The sequence below is a fragment of the Lynx rufus genome, unplaced genomic scaffold, assembly GCF_022079265.1.
Source record: "Lynx rufus isolate CCGP_SWC_20201006 ecotype Redwood Valley unplaced genomic scaffold, mLynRuf1.p SCAF_9, whole genome shotgun sequence".
NCBI lineage: Eukaryota > Metazoa > Chordata > Mammalia > Carnivora > Felidae > Lynx > Lynx rufus.
The window spans coordinates 4,167,334-4,185,531 of NW_025814897.1; the positions used below are offsets into that span (position 1 = coordinate 4,167,334).

At 40.6% G+C, this 18,198-nt stretch overlaps 1 protein-coding gene across 2 annotated transcripts in view; it reads right to left on the reverse strand.

Moving 5' to 3' along the window:
• Positions 1-3,692: 3,692 nt before the first annotated feature.
• The window catches only part of KBTBD3 (kelch repeat and BTB domain containing 3), a 34,105-nt gene continuing 19,599 nt past the window's right edge, over positions 3,693-18,198 (reverse strand). The window contains exons 1-3 of one of the 2 annotated variants that reach the window (XM_047071623.1): positions 17,371-18,084; positions 11,727-11,971; positions 3,693-7,066 (exon numbers count right to left, since the gene is read on the reverse strand). In XM_047071623.1, the coding sequence (XP_046927579.1) occupies positions 5,464-7,066; positions 11,727-11,947 (1,824 nt within the window). In that variant the 5' untranslated portion in view covers positions 11,948-11,971; positions 17,371-18,084 and the 3' untranslated portion in view covers positions 3,693-5,463. Of the gene's footprint in view, positions 7,067-11,726; positions 11,972-17,370; positions 18,085-18,198 lie in introns of those variants that run through there. The other variant, XM_047071622.1, reaches the window with a different exon arrangement.

The window sequence follows — 18,198 nt, forward strand, 5'->3', positions numbered from 1 at the left end:
TGGTAGAAATTATCTAACCCAATTTTCTCAGACTTTGAACATGAGAAAGATATCAAATATTACAAAAAGAATTAACATATACATTAATGAATAACTAAAGTACAACGTGATCATGTAAAATCCTAAAATCAAAATCATTTTCTTTGTACATGAAAATAAGTTGCAAAATGTACAGTTATAAGGGACCCACTCAGTAACAATTTAATTGTAGCAAATGTATTTTGCTTCATATATTGGCTCAACAGAATGTCCATTTACTGGATGTCTTACTTATATGCAGGTACTGTGCTAATTGCCAGGTCCAGAAATGACGAATATATGTCCCTATTCCTAAGAACTTCCAACTAAATGAGGAAGACAGGCATGTAAAGAAATACTTACGCCACACCGTGATACTCCGAGAACTGTACTCTTGAGTTATCCCAGCAACCTTGTTACCCTTGGAACCCACAGCATAATTTGTTGAGCCATTGGACAGTTATGGCAGGGAATGTTGTCAAGGTTAATGGGGTGAATAATGCTACCTGATTCATACATAGCATTATCGAACAATGGCATCGTCTCATGGAAGTACCATGCTCTATCCAGTTGGGCCAACAGCATCGGTGAAGCGCCAGACTCATACCATAGGCTGGTCCTTATTAATTTGTGAGCAAATTGTCTTCCCAGTAACCACCAAGGATGTGACTGCTCTGATTTCTAATTTTTCCATACTTTTTAAGGTCTTTATCAGAAGTGTCTTTAAGAGTCTGAAGACCCTATCTAATGACAAATGACTGAAAGACTTATTAAAATTTGGCTTTAGAATTCCTTTCCTAGAAAATTTGTGTTTGTGATAATGTTGATGGGTTAGGGGTGGGGGTAAAAGAAGAGAGACCCAGCAAGGCTCCAGCTCATATTTAGATGTTTAAGAACTAGAGAGCTGGTTAAGGGAATAAATAATGCCAGAATTATCAAGAGATTCGGCAATGCTGGTCAGGCTCAACCCACCAACAAGGCGAGAGCTGCCAAGAGATTTTCTGAAGCAACTGTACACAAAAAAAGGCTTGTAACCCCGGCCATTGTGGCAGGTTTTAAGGTGTTAATAAGCATTTGAACAAGAAGGAAAATGAGGCCTTGATTTTAGAGGAAGGGGAGACCCACTGCTATTTGAAATACTTGTGGAGACAGCTCCCTAGGACCAAGGGCTGGAAGTTAGTACGGGGAGGCAACAGCATTTTGAATATCAAAGAGAACTTTCTAACAGAACTTTTCAAACATGAAGGCATTGAGCTCTTTCTTCCTAAAAGAACTGAACTAGAAATTGGAAAAAAAAAAATCGTCAGGGTGCTTTGGAATTTAGGGGGCTTCTCTACCAGGCCAGAAGCTGTATCAGCTTCCAAGGTGACTTTCAAGTTTGAATAGGAGTCTAGGAGTTGGAAGAGTTATCTTTTGCTAAGTGTGTAAGAGTATCATCTCGTGAGCGTATTCCCTATTCAGATATTAAATCTGATGAAGCATCATAGTGCCATCAAATAGAACTGACTTACAAACACATGTAGGTTTTTAAGATATAAAGATACTTTTTAAATCACATAATCTTTAACTAGAATCAGTACATTTAACTATATAGCAACATGTGCAGCAAAATCACAAATTCAGGAGAAAATTTTAGGTACTGATCTTTCAGTTTCTATTCTCTGTGAAACAAATGTGCACCATTGGTAGGCGGAAGGAAAAATCCCTATTACCAGTGCACTGTAAATGTCAGCACCGTTTACAGACTTTTTCCTGAGTAATTAAAAAAAAGGAACAAAGAGCAAATTCCCTCCAACAAGAATGCTCCTGAAATGATGGAGTTTAAAACTCAAGTCCTGTAGAAACTGAGTACGCAGGACCAGTGGAATCAAGTTACTCAGAATGCCCAGATGCTAAATAAATTGGAGGAGGAAGTCATGGGTCCTTGGTCAGAAAACTGTTGAGCCAAAATGTGTAAATAGAGCGTAGAAATCTTTGGTTGTGCACTCCTGTATAGGAGTTAATTGGGCTGACCTTGTGCCACATGCCATGTTCCACTAGTCTTCGTGTAAATATGGCTTTGTGGAGTAAAGTTGTTTCTTACGTTGGATGGAAACCTGCTTCCCTGTAAATTCGACACTTTTCTTTTCTTCAGTGCCCTCCAGAGCTGCCCACTGGAAGACGGTCTTAGTTTCAATTCTAAATATAAAAGAGTTTCCAAATACTGGATTCGATCACACTGAAAATGAGGACTTAAAAGTAACACTACATGTTCAGCAGTATATTTAATCATTGCATTTATTGCTTCCAAATCTCATAGTGTAAATAGATGCTTTTCTCCATACTTTGATTTTTTGACCATACACCTTGAGTTAGGTACACTACCCACATCCTCAGCCGCTCTTGGTATCTGGGAAAAACAGAATCGTGTTGCAGGATGTGGTCACTCTCAAATAAGTTTCTAGCCCTCAAGGGTAGCATGTAGTGAATACAGCTGTGATAGAGTCCTCTTTCCCACCCAGAACCAGAGCTGACTGTTACGGGAATGGAGTTACTTGTGATTATGCAAGTATTCTTCATACTTCACAGTCTCACAGGCAATAGGTGAACAAAAGGTGGTCCACATTTTAAATCAAGTTTGCAGATCACAAGTGTCCATTGACTTTGAATTGATCTCATATAAATGCTGAATTTAATTTTTTTATATATAATGATGCCATATAATTACCTTCAGTTGTAGAAGAGGTTACAATATTAGAGTTTTTTTTTGCATGCATAATCCAAGTGTAGTGGAGCAAACCAAATGATAAAGGATTTAGAAATGTTTAACAGAATTTTTCCACAAGAATGAAAGCAATTTGGATAATGAGCACAATTACTTTGTCTCTTACAATGCAACACTGGCTGAAGGATGATAATGAAAGGACAGCAGACTTTAAAGAAAAAAAAGGGACTCAGGGAAGAGGCCATAGATAAAGGGATGTTATTTCCTCTCACCTAAGCTTACAGACAGGAAAAACAGCTCTTTCTGGGGGTACTGAGAATGAACTTGCGAGATCACTGAGACTTGCCTGTCAGAGGTCCGGAACGAGGGTGAGGCCAGAATGACAGACATGGTTCTCGGACAGTGAAGCCAGGGATTGGCAGGGTCAGGAAGGTGTGACCAGTCCGGTCATTGACCGGGTGTGCCGTGCCTGTGGTTGGGTTCCTTGAGGATTTGGAACACAGAGAACCATTTCTCAGTACGGCAGATAGATCAAAAGAAAGCGCTGTCTCTACAGAAGACGCAAAATTAGAGTGAACAAGATCAGTGATTAGTGGAGCCAAGCCCAGCACAGACCGAGATAGCACCAAGGATCAAGAACAAGAAATAAAGGAAGAGTCTGGGGTTTTGTGACTAGCCAGAGTACTTTTCCCTGGTGTAAAGGGATGGCAATAAGAAGAAAATGATTAGCAAGTAAACTGCAGCAACTGTAGAAAAAAGGCAGAAAGCCTTGTGTGTTAGGAAGTATATTAAATGCAGAGGGAGCTAGGCTTGACAACAAGGATATTTCTAGAAACTTTACCATACATCAATGGCCAATGAGAAGATTGGTGGACATCAGGATGAGAGAATAATGAAACAAGATCAGCAAGGGATTCTATTTCCCTTTAGTTTTTCCTTTCTGGAAAGGATGAACATTTCCTAGAGTCAATAATGAAAACAATTATTTATTTTAAACATAGTTTGATTATTTATATATGCTTAAATCAACAGTTCAGTCAATCCACGTGTAGGTCATCCACTGTGGTATGGTCTTTCTTAAATAATTGGGTTTCCAAAGCCACAAATAGACCACACAAAACTGGTCATTGAATTTCCTGTTTTTCTTACACGCACACACACACACACACACACACACACACACACACAAGGCAGAGCCAACTTAGGGAAGAAGGAAGACCACCAATTTGACAGAATGCTTCTCAGGCAACTGTCATCTGATTAGGGATAGTCTCTGATTTTGGAATTGCAGGGTAATGTAGTCTAATATCCTGTTCTATTCTGAAAAAAACATTTGAAGCTTATACAATAAATTTATATGGCATAATAAAAGGACCTTCATTTAGGTATATTTCCACTTTTAAAACCTAATATGGTTACATCTTTTAAACTTAGGAAAGAAACATACTCTTTTTGCAACGCAATCTTGTCAACACCTGAGAGCAAGGATGATTGCTACTCTTTCTTTACTGGGGTTAAAGGTGATTAAACATCTTAACGGATATGGGTTGCGAATGCGATCAATACAAAAACCTAGTGAGTTTTTTAAATTTAGAAAATAATTCACTATGAATATCTTATGAAAATAGTAAACCCACACGGTGCTTTATAGTTGGGATATATCACCAAGGAAAACTGATACGGTACTAACTGAAGCACAGAAATTTCTTACTACAGATCAAATTTGGATATTTACAAATTTAAGAAATGCAACAGAATGATACACTTATCTAGGGATCAGATTTGCTGCGTCCTCAATTATGCTGGAATGTGGCAAGGATACAGAAACTGTTTGTTAGGACTACCATCCCAGAATCCCAAAACTTCACCCAGTGGGTTACATGTAAAGATAGACTGAGAGGCGGTGTAACTTACAAGTAGTCATTAAATCAAGAATGTTCATTTACTGAGCTTCAGCCAGAAAATAAGTAAGATATGCTGCCACCAGAAATCGAAACCAACCAGCACAGAGGACTACCAGAACCAGCAATTTTAAAAGCATTCCAGTAATTGCCAATGGCATTATGGCATTATAACATGGTACATTATGCTCCTAATGAAGAGTTGAATCGTAAAAAGTGTCAAGCCATGTTTAGCGCAAGTTTAGAAGGCTGGGAAATACACTGCATTTTAGAAAAATTTCTGACCAAAAAAAATGATGGTGAAAAAAGGAAGAGGGGCTTAAAAGAAGCTAAGCAGTGATCAGAAAGGACGGGAATTCAGTAACTCTTACACCTGTAGTAACAAGGTAGGCTTCTCACCTCTTTGTAACTTAATTTTCACTTCATATAATATAGTGTGCAAATAATTCACTTTCACTACCTACAGATATTTTTTTTCCCCTCTAAATAGTACAAATCTGTGAACACTGATTTGTTCTTACTAGTCTTTCACGGATAAATTACTCTCAAAATCAAGACATCAATGCCTATGAGTCTTATTTACATATGAAAATACTAAGTATTCTGGATTCTCCAGGATTAAATTATATTCGATATAATTTTTTGGTAAATGTATCTTGTATTTAAGTTTCCAGCAACCGCTAAGTCATATATGCTATACATTCATAGTAATTCTCTAGCAGAAGGTACATTTTATTTTACTAAGAGGTAAAGACCTTTTTACCAGCTATTAGGCTTAATAGATTTATGGTAGGCTTCTAGAACTGGGATAGTTTTAGGATGTCTAAGCACATACGCCTTTCAGAAATGATTAGAAAACCATGGGTCTCTGTATTTATTAAACTGAATCACCTGGCAGTAAAATTCCGTTAAGGCTCGTGGCATGGGTGAGACTTCCTCCCACTCAGATCTGCCACTATGGTAGACTTGTACTTCATCTGTGATCTCATCTGGTGCGTAATCGCCACCCAAGATATAAATTTTGTCTTCAATTCCAACTGCGCCTGCATTAAAGCCTGCACATTCAAAAGAGCCTTCACCCTTCCAGACACAAGTATCTGGACAAAAACTATAAACCTTATAGGTGGAAAGGTCACATATGTACAGTGTGCAGTTTACTGGGACAGCTTTGATTAGTGTCGCATGAAAAAACTGCCCAAACTCTGCTACGAGTTCAGACCACTGATCGGTGGTCACGTTGTATTTGAAAAAGCAATCAAGTGACGGGTTAAAGGCATCTGTAATCTCTACCTCTGACCCAAGAACATAAATGACATTTTGGCAGGTGCTCGCTTCAGGGTAGTATATGCCCCTGGGTAACGGGCTGACAGACATCCATTCTTTAGAAAGAGGGTCGTAAGACTCGACATCTAAGAGGCTTTTAATGTCCTGAGACCCTTTGGTCTTTCCACCTATGACAAATAATCTGTTGAGAGCCAGAACTGATGTATGCATGGTTCTTGGTGTCTTCATAGCTGATACCAGGAAGAAATCGTTCTTCACTGGACAGTAGCACCAGGTTTGGTCAGTCGCATCATGATAGGACTCTGCGATATGAAGCCGAACCGTTCTACAGCACGGCCCTTTGCACCCGCCCGTCAGGAATATCTTCTCTCCGTAGCTAGACAGACTAGACCCTGGCAAGTCAATCAGGTGTGACTGTGGCAGCACTTTCCACGAGTCACTGTTTATATTGTAGCAAAAGGTATATTGGTCTCCACCGTTTTCCTCAGTTTTGTGAACAAATATGTATTTTTCAGTTGTGGATGGTCGAGCGTCAGGGAAGAGTCCACCAGAACCTTGCACACACTTAACAGCATCCATGATTATGTCAAAACAGTTTGTGCTTTTGAGTAAACACTCTTCGTTGAGCAGACAGTTTTGAAGGGTCTCCTCGGATAACTGATGTAATCTAACTTTTTTAATCAAATAAGGCAGATGCTTTTGCCTTGATTCTAAGTTGTGTTTGGTCCAGCTAAGGACCACTTTCAGTACAGTCTCTTCTTCAGGGACATTCAGTTCATCGGATTCCAGACATTTCTGCAGTACTCCAAAGTTCATCTCTAGGAAATCACTGGATTTAAACAGTAAGGAAAAGTGGTGCTGTACAAAGTACAGCGCGTGGTCAAACAAGCGGGGAGAGCCGTAGCTGTCTGACAACGATAATAACTGTAAACAATTGACAAGGTTAATACTCTTTATTAAGAAGTCACTGCAAGCTTTGGCTAAGAAGGAAACTTGAAGAAATGATGACAACTGGAAGAACATTTCCACGTTATCATCCGTTATCTTGGTTTTCCCAGTGTAGGCATAGTCAAGAAACGCTTTTACTGCTTTGGAGGACAGATTAGTGATGGTGACGCTCCCACCGTCTCGCTCTTTCATGTTCACTTCAAACATGGCCCTGCAGAAAGAAAGAGAACACAGGAGAAAAGGAAAACAGGAGTATGTGATTCCGTGGTACTTTTCAAGGTTACCTTAAAGACGTGTCCTTTGCCCTCAGGTTGATAGAATGTTTCACAAATCTCAGGTTTATGGTTATGCAATATATTTTTAAACCATCTTAATAAATTATTTGAATATCTAGCACAGTTACATACCATATCATTTATCTTTAAAACCCACGGACCACGTAGCTACCACACTGGAGAATACGTACGTTATAGCTGCGGTACAGCATTTACTCCAAAGAAGGCTGTATATAAAAAGATTCATATTTTGTAAGCCAATTTCAATGCTCTTAAATATCATTCATAAAATTAGGGTAAGGTCTCTCTGATGGCTGAATTTCTCTTTTTATGAGTTAATTAGTATCAGCTCTGCAGGTGATAAGTACAGATATTTAAAATAGTGCTTCTGGGTTTAGGATTTAAAAGTGTCTTTCAAATGAATTTTCAGTTTGGCAGCAGTGACACACGTGGAAGATGGGATACAGTGAGGTATCAGATGTCTCTAATGAGTCTGCCTGCGTGGAAAATCCACAAAACATCTCTAAAGAGACACGTTTTATACAGCACTTTAGGGAGAAAAGAGAACGTGATGTCATAAAGCTAAATGCCAAACCAAAAGGCTCAAAGGAAGTTTGTGAAGAAATAACCACTGAGAGATGGGGGGGGGGTCCTCAGATTTGAATAATCAGACCAGCCCAAGAGTTCTTCTGAGTTGTAATTTTTCCCCACCTGGCAGAGGTGGTAGACTCTGAGGAAGTGGGAACTTTAGGGGCTCAGTTGAAGCTAAAATATAAATTATGTGGAAATGGTTGGGCAGGAGACTACGACGTATGTATTTTACCATTGGTTTTGGTAAGACCAATCTTGCCACCCATTCCTATGTTAGTTAACATCATATCCAGAATCGTTCACTTTTACACAGACTCGCTATGGCGGTTGTTGGTAGCACAGTGAGTGGAGGTCGAGATTCAAGAGAAAGAGCTGCGACAGAGAAGCAAGGACTTCCAGTAGTTGGACATTCAGTAGGAGTGGAGATTGACTGCTTTGGGTTCTGGTATAATACTGCTTTGTGTCTGCACCGAATTGTCCAGGATACCTCCGTGAGCAGTGCTCCTCGGTGCTCAAGTACTCTGGGGGAATACAATTTAGTTTTTTGGGTTTTTTTTAATGTTTATTTATTTTGAGAGAGAAAGAAAGCACAAGCGGGCTCCGCGCTGTCAGCCAAAGCCCGATGCGGGGCTTGAGCTCATGAGCTGTGCGATCATGACCTGAGCCAAAACCAAGAGCCAGACACTTAACTGACTGAGCCCCCCAGGTGCCCCTAAACCAAATTATTTTTTAGAGTCCACTCTAGAGGGTAATGAAAGCTGTTTAAGAAGCACTAGTATTATCCAAATGAAAAACCTGAGGAGACTTCCAAATATGGAACACCCCTTAGGAAAAGGAAGGACAACAAAACACCTTCCCACTGGACTGTTCTAATACACAACAAAATACGGTTACAAAAACTATACACATTATACACTATTTCAATAACGTAGATCAAGTCAGAAATGTTAAACTGTGATGATAATTCCATTGACTTATGAGGACACGGATAATCAGGTTAGGGTAATAGTGAGAGCCTGGCCTCTAGAATCTGGCTGCCTGGGTGGGTATCGGGCCTATGTCACTAATTAGCTGTGTGACCTCGGTGGGGGGGGGGGGGCACTTCTTAACTGTGCTGCAAATTCTTCATCTGAAAATGGGTACACATATATCTACTTTGCTGAGTTGAGGAGGAATGAGTTAATCAATGCAAAGTATTAGCTATTCTTATCATTTTTAGAAAATATTTCCTATCAGATCCTGTGTATTTTTATCACCAGCTTCCACATTTTCTTTGAGAAGACATATGTAAGATCATCTTTCCATACTTCATCAGCTTGAAAGTTTCCAGTTAACATCGATCTTGAATTTACCATAATCATAAAGTGGCTGTACAGTATGTGTGATTCCTTTTCAGTCTTCTCTCCATGACTTTACATCTCATTCAAAAACTTTAATTTTCCAAAATCATTATAAAGTACATTTATCATGCATTATGCACTTTCCTGCTATTTCATATTTTTCCTCCCAATATCCAGTAAATTTGATCATAACACAAATATTATGAATTAGTGCCTTATCATATAAGGATGTAAATTATAGAATTTCAGTCTAAATTTGTTAATAGTTTTATATGAACTTTAGTAAACTCACAGTAAATTTAGTATTCCTTTAGTAAAATGCTATATATAATCAATATAATACTATATATAATATATCTAATCTAGGTCATTATAAAACTGCCATTTGTGTTACTTCAAAGCAGGGAGAAAAATTTTAAAATATATTGTTCTGGGGGCGCCTGGGTGGCTCAGTCGGTTAAGTGGCCGACTTCGGCTCAGGTCATGATCTCGCAGTCCGTGAGTTCGAGCTCCGCGTCGGGCTCTGTGCTGACAGCTCAGAGCCTGGAGCCTGTTTCAGATTCTGTGTCTCCCTCTCTCTGACCCTCCCCCGTTCATGCTCTGTCTCTCTCTGTCTCAAAATAAATAAACGTTAAAAAAATTAAAAAATAAAATAAAATATATTGTTCTGTTTTCACAGCAGTTTTTTTAAAAATTTAAAGTAGATCCATAAAAGCTAGGAGTACCTGAAAATATTGTGGCCAAAAACTAGGTGCAGATACATTTAATTAATAAATAATTTCTGGGGCACCTGGGTGGCTTAGTCGGTTGAGCATCCGACTTTGGCTCAGGTCATGATCTCACGGTTCGTGGGTTCAAGCCCCGCGTAGGGCTCTGTGCTGACAGCTCAGAGCCTGGAGCCTGCTTCGTTCTGTGTCTCCCTCTCTCTGTGCCCCTAACCCACTCACATTCTGTCTCTGTCTCTCAAAAGTAAATAAACATTAAAAAAAAATTATTTCTCCATGAAGAGTAGAGGACTTCCAATTGAAATGCTTACATAAACTTATTTTGTTAACAAGAAAACACTGTAGGGAAATCACCTTGTGTGTTTACCAGAGCTTTTCCATTTTTGCTAGGTTTGGAAACAGTAATAATAATAATAATAATAACAATAATAATAATAGGTTGACTATAGTGGGCACTGTCCTAATCATTACATATACATTATTTAAGTCTCATCATGACTCTGTGAATTAGATTCTGTTTTTGTGGTCTTAATTTTTACAAATCAGGAACCTGAAGCCTGAAGAGATTAAGTCACTTGCCTAAGGTCATGTCTGGTAAGTGGCAGAGCCAGGATTTAGATTGAGGGCATGTGTATTAAGAGGCCAAGTACTTAATCCCTATACCATCACTTCCTGTCATGACGAGGTGGCAGGATGGGGAGGGAGCAGAATGGAGCTACCAGGAGGAAGACCCGTGGAATACAAGAGAGCCGGGACACTGGTGGCACCAGGGTGTGGCAGAACATAGGGACAGCGAGGGCTCCAGTGGGACTGGGAGAACAGCTGAGGTTACAGGGTCAGAAGCAGACTCCAGTTAGGCCAGAGGCGCTTCCCCAGTGAGCCAGGTGCGGCCCTGGGCCACTGCTCCCACCTCCGGCAGGGGACCCCCCCAGGGGCAGGGGAGTATCAGTACTGAACTTTTAGAGGATTCGCTCCAGAGCAGTAACGGTGAGGTCTAATCGGATGCTGGCAGTAAAACAGGAGTTAAAGTAAGGATTAGTGTATTTACATCTTAAATCTTACTATGTTTTTACCAATTTTATTTACTAGAGATTTAAGGCCTGCTTACTTTGAATACAGATTACTTCCAAACCGACTATAATGCAAATACCACAACTGGGATGAAGTTTATGGCAGTATGACTGGAGGGCTGGAGGCCAGGATGTCACCAAGAGAGGTCTGTGTGTGACCAAGAGGCCTCGCGGGATGGTATGACCATGCAACGGCTGCCACCATAGCAAGGTCATGCATCCAACACTTACCCTTGCAGACTCCACAACCACTGTCACCACAGTGGAATCGTACAGGCTCATGACTAGGACATTCTATTCAGAACCAAATTCTATTCAGAAGGTTGCCTAGAATCAGAAAAGTTGGGTATTCTCCAGAAATGCTTCTGGAGGTACTTTTCCCCTTTGTCAAACAAAGAGAGGAGAAACTTTGAAATATCTGTATGAGCCCCCCTCTCCCTGGAATAATCCTTGGATACAGTACATGACCGAAATCCGTTTTCCTCTCAGCCTCTTTGTTTTCTTTGAACTATACTTCCATATTTTATCCATCCTTTCCTCTTTTTCTAAATGGCACAGTGCAAGAATTCCCCCAAATAAAATGGACTCTGGATCAAAACAAGTTTCTTTTTTTTTTCCCCCCAGAACATTTCAAAGAACCAGTGTCCAATACAACATTGGGAAATGCTGATCTGGGAAGACCTGAGTTTTTAAAAAAGGTAGTCTTAAATTTTTATATTCAAAAATCATTAGTTAATCTAGGTTATAATTAGCTTTTTTTTTTTTAAGAATTAAAAATTATCACTGCATGCTCCTGTAGGGGAGAAATTCAGCAGTTATGACAAATAAGTGTAATAACACAAAATCTGAGTCATAGACAAGGTACAGTACCTGAAAAAGTCACTGCATGCTGCTAAGACACAACGATGACATGGAATTGTTTCATCTTTCATGATTATTTTGAAATCATAAAAGACATTTTGTTCTCTAAAATTCTGTAGTACACTTAAGATTTTCTGTCCATGATCTTCAGACACAAGGAAGTTGTTTTTCTTCTCAGATGGAAGTCCATTACATGAGTTTCGTTGGTTGAGATGATATGAATTATCCATAGCCAATTCCAATTGTTCTTAGAACTGGAAAGAAAAACAATCACTGATGTAGTAGAGTCCTGACGAAATTTAAGATCCAAAATTTGTTTAATGTCAATTACACAAAAATTCTAAGATCATAATAAACCTTGATCTAAACATTTGTTTTCATGAATTTCTTTTGAACTTTTATAAATATTGAGCTCACTAGAAAATAAAAGACTATATTAAATTGAGGCATAAAGTTCAAGCCATACAATTGTGTCAAATAGCACCATTTATCATTTATATATATACCTCATATAGGATCTCCCCACATGACTAGTCTTGTTACACATAAGAGGTATTATTTTATAGTAGCCATCACATGGGTATATACCAAACACATCCCTCTGCCCTCCCATCCCTTTTCTTCTGGTAGCATAGCTGATGTTAAAGTATCGATCTTGAAGCATAGCCTTCTAGGGTTCAACTTTCCAGACAGAAATAATTGAAAAAGATCAGCGTTACACTGTGTTAACTAGTTAGGGCCTTTAGAAAGGAACAAAAAGGCAAGCATTGATACATGTTGGCCTGTTTGGAAACCTTTTCTTTTTGTTGTCTGATTGCTATGACTAGGACTTCCAGCACTATGTTGAATCAAAGCGGTGAGAGGGAACAACCTTGTCCTGTTCCTGACCTCAGAGGAAAAGCTCTTAGTTTTTCCCCATTGAGGATGATGTCAGTCAGCTGTGAGGTTTTCATAGATGGGTTTTATGTTGAGGTATGTTCCCTCTAACCCTATTTTGTTGAGGGGTTTTCATCAGGAATGGATGTTGAACTTCATCAAATGCTTTTTCTCCTTCTACTAAAATGACCCACTGGTTCTAAAGCTTTCTTTTATTAATGTGGTGGATCATGTTGATTGATTTGTGAATACTTAACCACCCCAGCAGCCCAGGAATAAATCCCACTTGACTGTGGCGAATGATTCGTTTCAATGTATTGTTGGATTCCAGTCGCTAGTATTTTACTGAGAATTTTTGCATCCATGTTCATCAGGGATATTGGCCTGTAGTTCCCTTTTTTAGTGGAATCTTTATCTGGTTTTGGTATCAGGGTGATGGTGGCCTAAAAAAATGAATTTGGAAGTTTTCCTTCCATTATATTTTTTGGGAAAGTTTAAGAATATTAACTCCTCTTTAAATGTTCGGTAGAATTCACCTGTGAAGCCATCTGGTCCCGGACTTTTGTTTGTTGAGAGGTTTGTGATTTTGGACTCAATTTCCTTGCTGGTTATTGGCCTTTCAAATTTTCTATTTCCTCCTGTTTCAGTTTTGGTAGTTTCTATGTTTCTAGGTATTTACCCATTTCTTCTACATTGTCTAATTTGTTGGCTTACTGTTTTTTAGAATATTCTCTTATGATTGTATTTCCACGGTGTTGGTTGTTATTTCTCCTTCATCATTTGTCATTTTATTTAGTTCTCTCTCTCTCTTTTTTTTTTAACCAAGTTGGCCTATTTGAAAGGACAGAAAACAGTATAACTTCACTAAAAAAGGCCTTTTAAACATGCGATCAGAAATCTAAGACAGTTGAAGGCCAGACAACTGTGACTTTGCCAAACTGCAGATTCAATTCTATGCAAACAAGTTTATCCACCAAAAAGCAAGGAAGTGGGAAACAGGTTCTCTACCCGTTCAGAGAAACTTGTCTAGTAGCAAACTAGAAATGATTCCTGAGTCTTCAGAAAGGAAAAGAAGCCTGAGAACTAGGGAGCCAAAGAAATAGGGAACATTGATTCCCTTAGTATGTTTTTATCCCAGTTATCTAGTGCTTTGCAAATCATCCTAAACTTAGTGGCTTAAGACAACAGTTTATTGTATCTCATGGTTCTGTGGGTTTCGCTGGAGCTTCTTGCTCTGGGACTTTCATATACTTAGAGTCAGATGGGAGCTCTGGCTGAGGTCATCCGAAGGCCTGACTGGGCTACAGGTCCAACATGCTTCCTTCCTTCCCATTCTGGATGCTTCAAATGGGATGGCTAGAACAGACGGTGTCTGTCTATGTGCACTCAGTCCATGTGGCCAGCCTATACTCCCTCATAGCATGGCAGTGTCACGGTGGCTGGGTTCTCCCAGAGAAAGCATTTCAGGCCCGGGTGGGAGCTATATACCCAGTGGTCCTACAACATCAATTAAAGCTCTAGGACTGAGCCATCTACTGCTCTCTTGTCCAATATAGTAACCATGAGCCATGTATCCCTATTTAAATGTAAATTACCTAAAATTAAATTAAATTAAAAATGTAGTTGCTGTAGCCATATTTTAAGTAATCAGTAGCCATATGTAGTGATGGTTACTTTTACGTGTCAACACAACTGGGCCATGGGGTGTCCAGATATGTGGCTAAGTAGTGTTTGTGGGTGTGTCCGTGGGGGTGTTTCTGGAGGAGGTTAACATTTGAATTGGGAGAGTAAGTAAAGCAGGCTGCCCTGCCCTCCCCCCCCCCACCCCGTAATGTGAATGGGACTCATCCAGTCCATCCCAGAATAGAACAAAAGGCCAAGAAGGAATTCTGTCTGTCTGCCTGGATGTCAAGGAGTTGGAGCTTCAGGCTTCCTGTCTGAACTGAGTCATGGATGGTAATGGTGCTGTCGACTCTCCTGTGCCTCCAGCTTGCGGGCCGCAGATCTTGGGATTTCTCACACTCAATGATCATGGAAACCAACTTATAGCAGATCTGTCCGTCTGTGTCTCCACCTGGTTTCCCTCGAGAACTCCACCAACACTTGTGGCTGTTCTGTTGTACAGCAGAAATGCATAATATTTTCCTTATCACGGAAGTTCAGTTGGATGGCTTCTGTAGTATATGAAGGAAGAACAGTGTGTGCACATGCATGAGAGAGCATGTGCGTGTACAAGTGGGGGAGTAATAGGATGGAATTGGCAGTATTATTGGAGAAGTAAGTTACCTGCAGTAATTCAGTGAGCAGTGTTCTAAAGTAGTTGTAAGTAGGGAGACATAATAAGTGTGGGTGTCAGGAAGGGAGAGAGATAATTAGAGGTTTAGGGTCAGTTCTGAAGAAAAGGCAGGCAGAAAACAGTTGTATTGGTCGGAGGTCTCTAGAGAAACAGAGCCAGTGAACCTACAGGTTACAAGCCTGTTGGTTTTGTGTAGACACACATGCACACACATGCTGGTACTTGTGTGTCTATAAAAAATAAGGACTTGGCTCACAAAATTATAGAGGTCCCAGGATCTGTGGTTAGCACGCTGGAGACCTAGGGCAGCTGGTGGTGTAAGCTCCAGTCTGAAAGCTGGGCAGCCTGGAGAGCTGGGAACAGCTGACTTTTTCAGTTTGAGTCCAAAGGCAGCGATGGTTGTCTCAACTCAGCACTCGGGTAAGGTTTGTCTTACTCAGCAATTTTGTCCTATCCAGGTCTTCTACTGATTGGATGAGGCCCACCCTCATGAGGAAGGACAACCTGCTTCTCCCAGTCTGTCTGTCCAAGTGTTAACTTCATCTGGAAGCTCACTCAACAGAAACACCCACAATAATATCTGGCCAAATGTCTGGGCACCCTATGGCCCCGTTAAGTTGATATAGTAATTAATCATCACAACACTACAAATCTTAACAATGTTAACAATATCTGACCTTAGATGGAAAAGAACATATAACCCAAGTTAGAGTGGGGTGCACAGAGAATTGTGTAGGGCTGCCACCCCAGGAGTAATTCTTCACCTCGCAAGGCATGCCTCTTAAGCCACTTGTAAAACTCTGTTATTAAAATTATGGATATTTTTTCGTCCTTTTCTAAGAACTATAAAGTCATCCATTTTCCCAGGGCTGTGATATAATGTGAGCAGTAGGATGAACAGGCTTCAGAATTGGAGAGATGAGCTCCGTGCTGTTTCAGCACTTGACTTGTGAAATATCTGAGGCCAGGAACTTCTGGTCTTTGATTCTCATTTTTTCCTTCTGTAAAATAGGGACAAACTGTACCTGTCAGTCGTTGTACTGTTGAGAAGAGTAAAGATAATACATACTTGAGCATTTAGTATGTGCTAGATAAGTGGAATTTGGTACTTACTTTCTACCAAAAATTTAACACAACAGCCAAGGAAATCACTTAACTGACATTAATCAGGAGGTTTACATTCCTCACGTGGTGGGGAGAAGAGTGAGAGAGGCAGCTTTCTAGTAATTGCTAAGCTGAAGAGAAGAGTTGAACACAAGTGCTGTCACTGTAAGAGTTTCTCTGAAGTGCCAGATCAGTGGACAGAAGACATAACCCTGCTTGAGACTTGAGCCAGCCTCTCCTACTGCCTCCGTGACACCGGAGGGAGAGGCCAAGGAGTGCGTCCACTACATAAAAGAGTACACGGGGCAGAGAAGCAGGCATGATCTATATAAGAGAGACAGACGTGACTTAATGCTGTGCAAAGGGTCAAAGCATCTTCTCAGCCACACAGTGAGACCAAGGTGTATCTCCTGGTCTGTTTCTCACGTCTAGCAGTGGGCTGGTGCATCAGTGATCTGTAACAGCAATGCAGGGTCTCTGCTCATTCTGCCTCAGAGAACCACAGAATTGGTTGGGAGATGCAGTCCGCATCGCCTAGACACCCCCTGGAACTGCTCTCAATTCTCATCCATTTAAAGGTATGTATTTAAATCTCTCTGACAGAGGAAGTTAGATGCTGAAGGTTGAAATACACACTCATCTCCTATAATCTTAGATTCTTCTTGGGTTGTAAAAGTTCTTTCAAAGTTTAGGATGATAGGTGTTGACAAGGCTATGTGATCCACATGGGATAATGTAAAGCAGAGATTGCTACCCTGACCTTCAAGCTGTCTAGTGAGGGGGAGATGGAGGGAAGGAGGTGGGTAGATACTAACACAACACTTTCATTCTGCATGTGATTACGTACATGTGCGTGTGTATCTATACATACAATTAACTTTAAAAAATATTTGTAGGGGCATTAAAAAATACCTCTATTTTCCAATTCTTTAGTGTGGCCATGATTACCACTGGAAACTACCAAAGTTTAAGTAATATGCTGATTCCACCCGCCCCCCCCCCCCGCCCCGCCCCGCCCCACCCCACCCCGCCCAAGCTCTGTTCCTTATATGTTTCCATTGAGATGAAGAGCTTCTCTACTGCCCAAGCCAGACACTCAGAAATCCTCCTCCACCCACCATATCTATTTTAAATTTTTTTTTCAACGTTTTTTATTTATTTTTGGGACAGAGAGAGAGACAGAGCATGAACGGGGGAGGGGCAGAGAGAGAGGGAGACACAGAATCAGAAACAGGCTCCAGGCTCCGAGCCATCAGCCCAGAGCCCGACACGGGGCTCGAACCCACGGACCGCGAGATCGTGACCTGGCTGAAGTCGGACGCTTAACCGACTGCGCCACCCAGGCGCCCCGGACCATATCTATTTTAAAACCCCCACCTTTTCTCCACCCCGCTGCCGTTCTTCAGGATGAATCTCTCACTGTTCTCACTTGAACTGCTGCAGTGTCTCCACTCGGATCTTGCCTTCTCTGTGCAGTTTTATTGAATATCCTCGGGGCTTCAAACCCATGTGGGCATTGGGCATATGAAGATAAATGGGTCACAGGATCCCTGCTCTTGCAGGCCTCCAGGCCAGTTGGAAAGAAAGAAGTAACAAATGTGATAAGCGTCAAAACTGACATGGGAAGAGTATCAAGGAGGCAGGAAGGACAATCTCAGACTTGCTCTCAGGGAGGAGGAGGACAAAGCAGAGGGGAGAGGATGAAGGAAGACATTCTGATGGATGTGGTACTGGAGGTGTTAAAGAAAAAACGAAAGATGGTTACCGAAGAAGGTGAGGAAGACATTTCCAAGAGAAAAAAATGGTAAGTGGAGAGATAGGGATGACAGAGTTATCACAGCCCCTTGGGAGAGACACCATGTTGAGGACCAGAGATGGGGCAGATAAAGCTGAAATAGTAAACGGCCTGGCTCACGCGGTCTGGCTACCATGCAAGGGGCCTGGGTTTCATTCTAGAGGTAATGAGGAATATTTAGAAGGATTTTAAATAGGAGAGGAATTGCACCATTGGATTTATATTTTAGAAACATCATTCTGCTAGGAATACAGCAGTGAGTAACCAAGATGTAGCTCATGTTCTCACTGCACTTACCATCGAAGGTAGCATTCACTGGTATGAGTAATATCAATTAAAAAAAATCCAAACATTGTTTTTTTATTGGATAAGAAATTTTCGTTTTTGTTAAGCCACTGAGATGTGTCTAT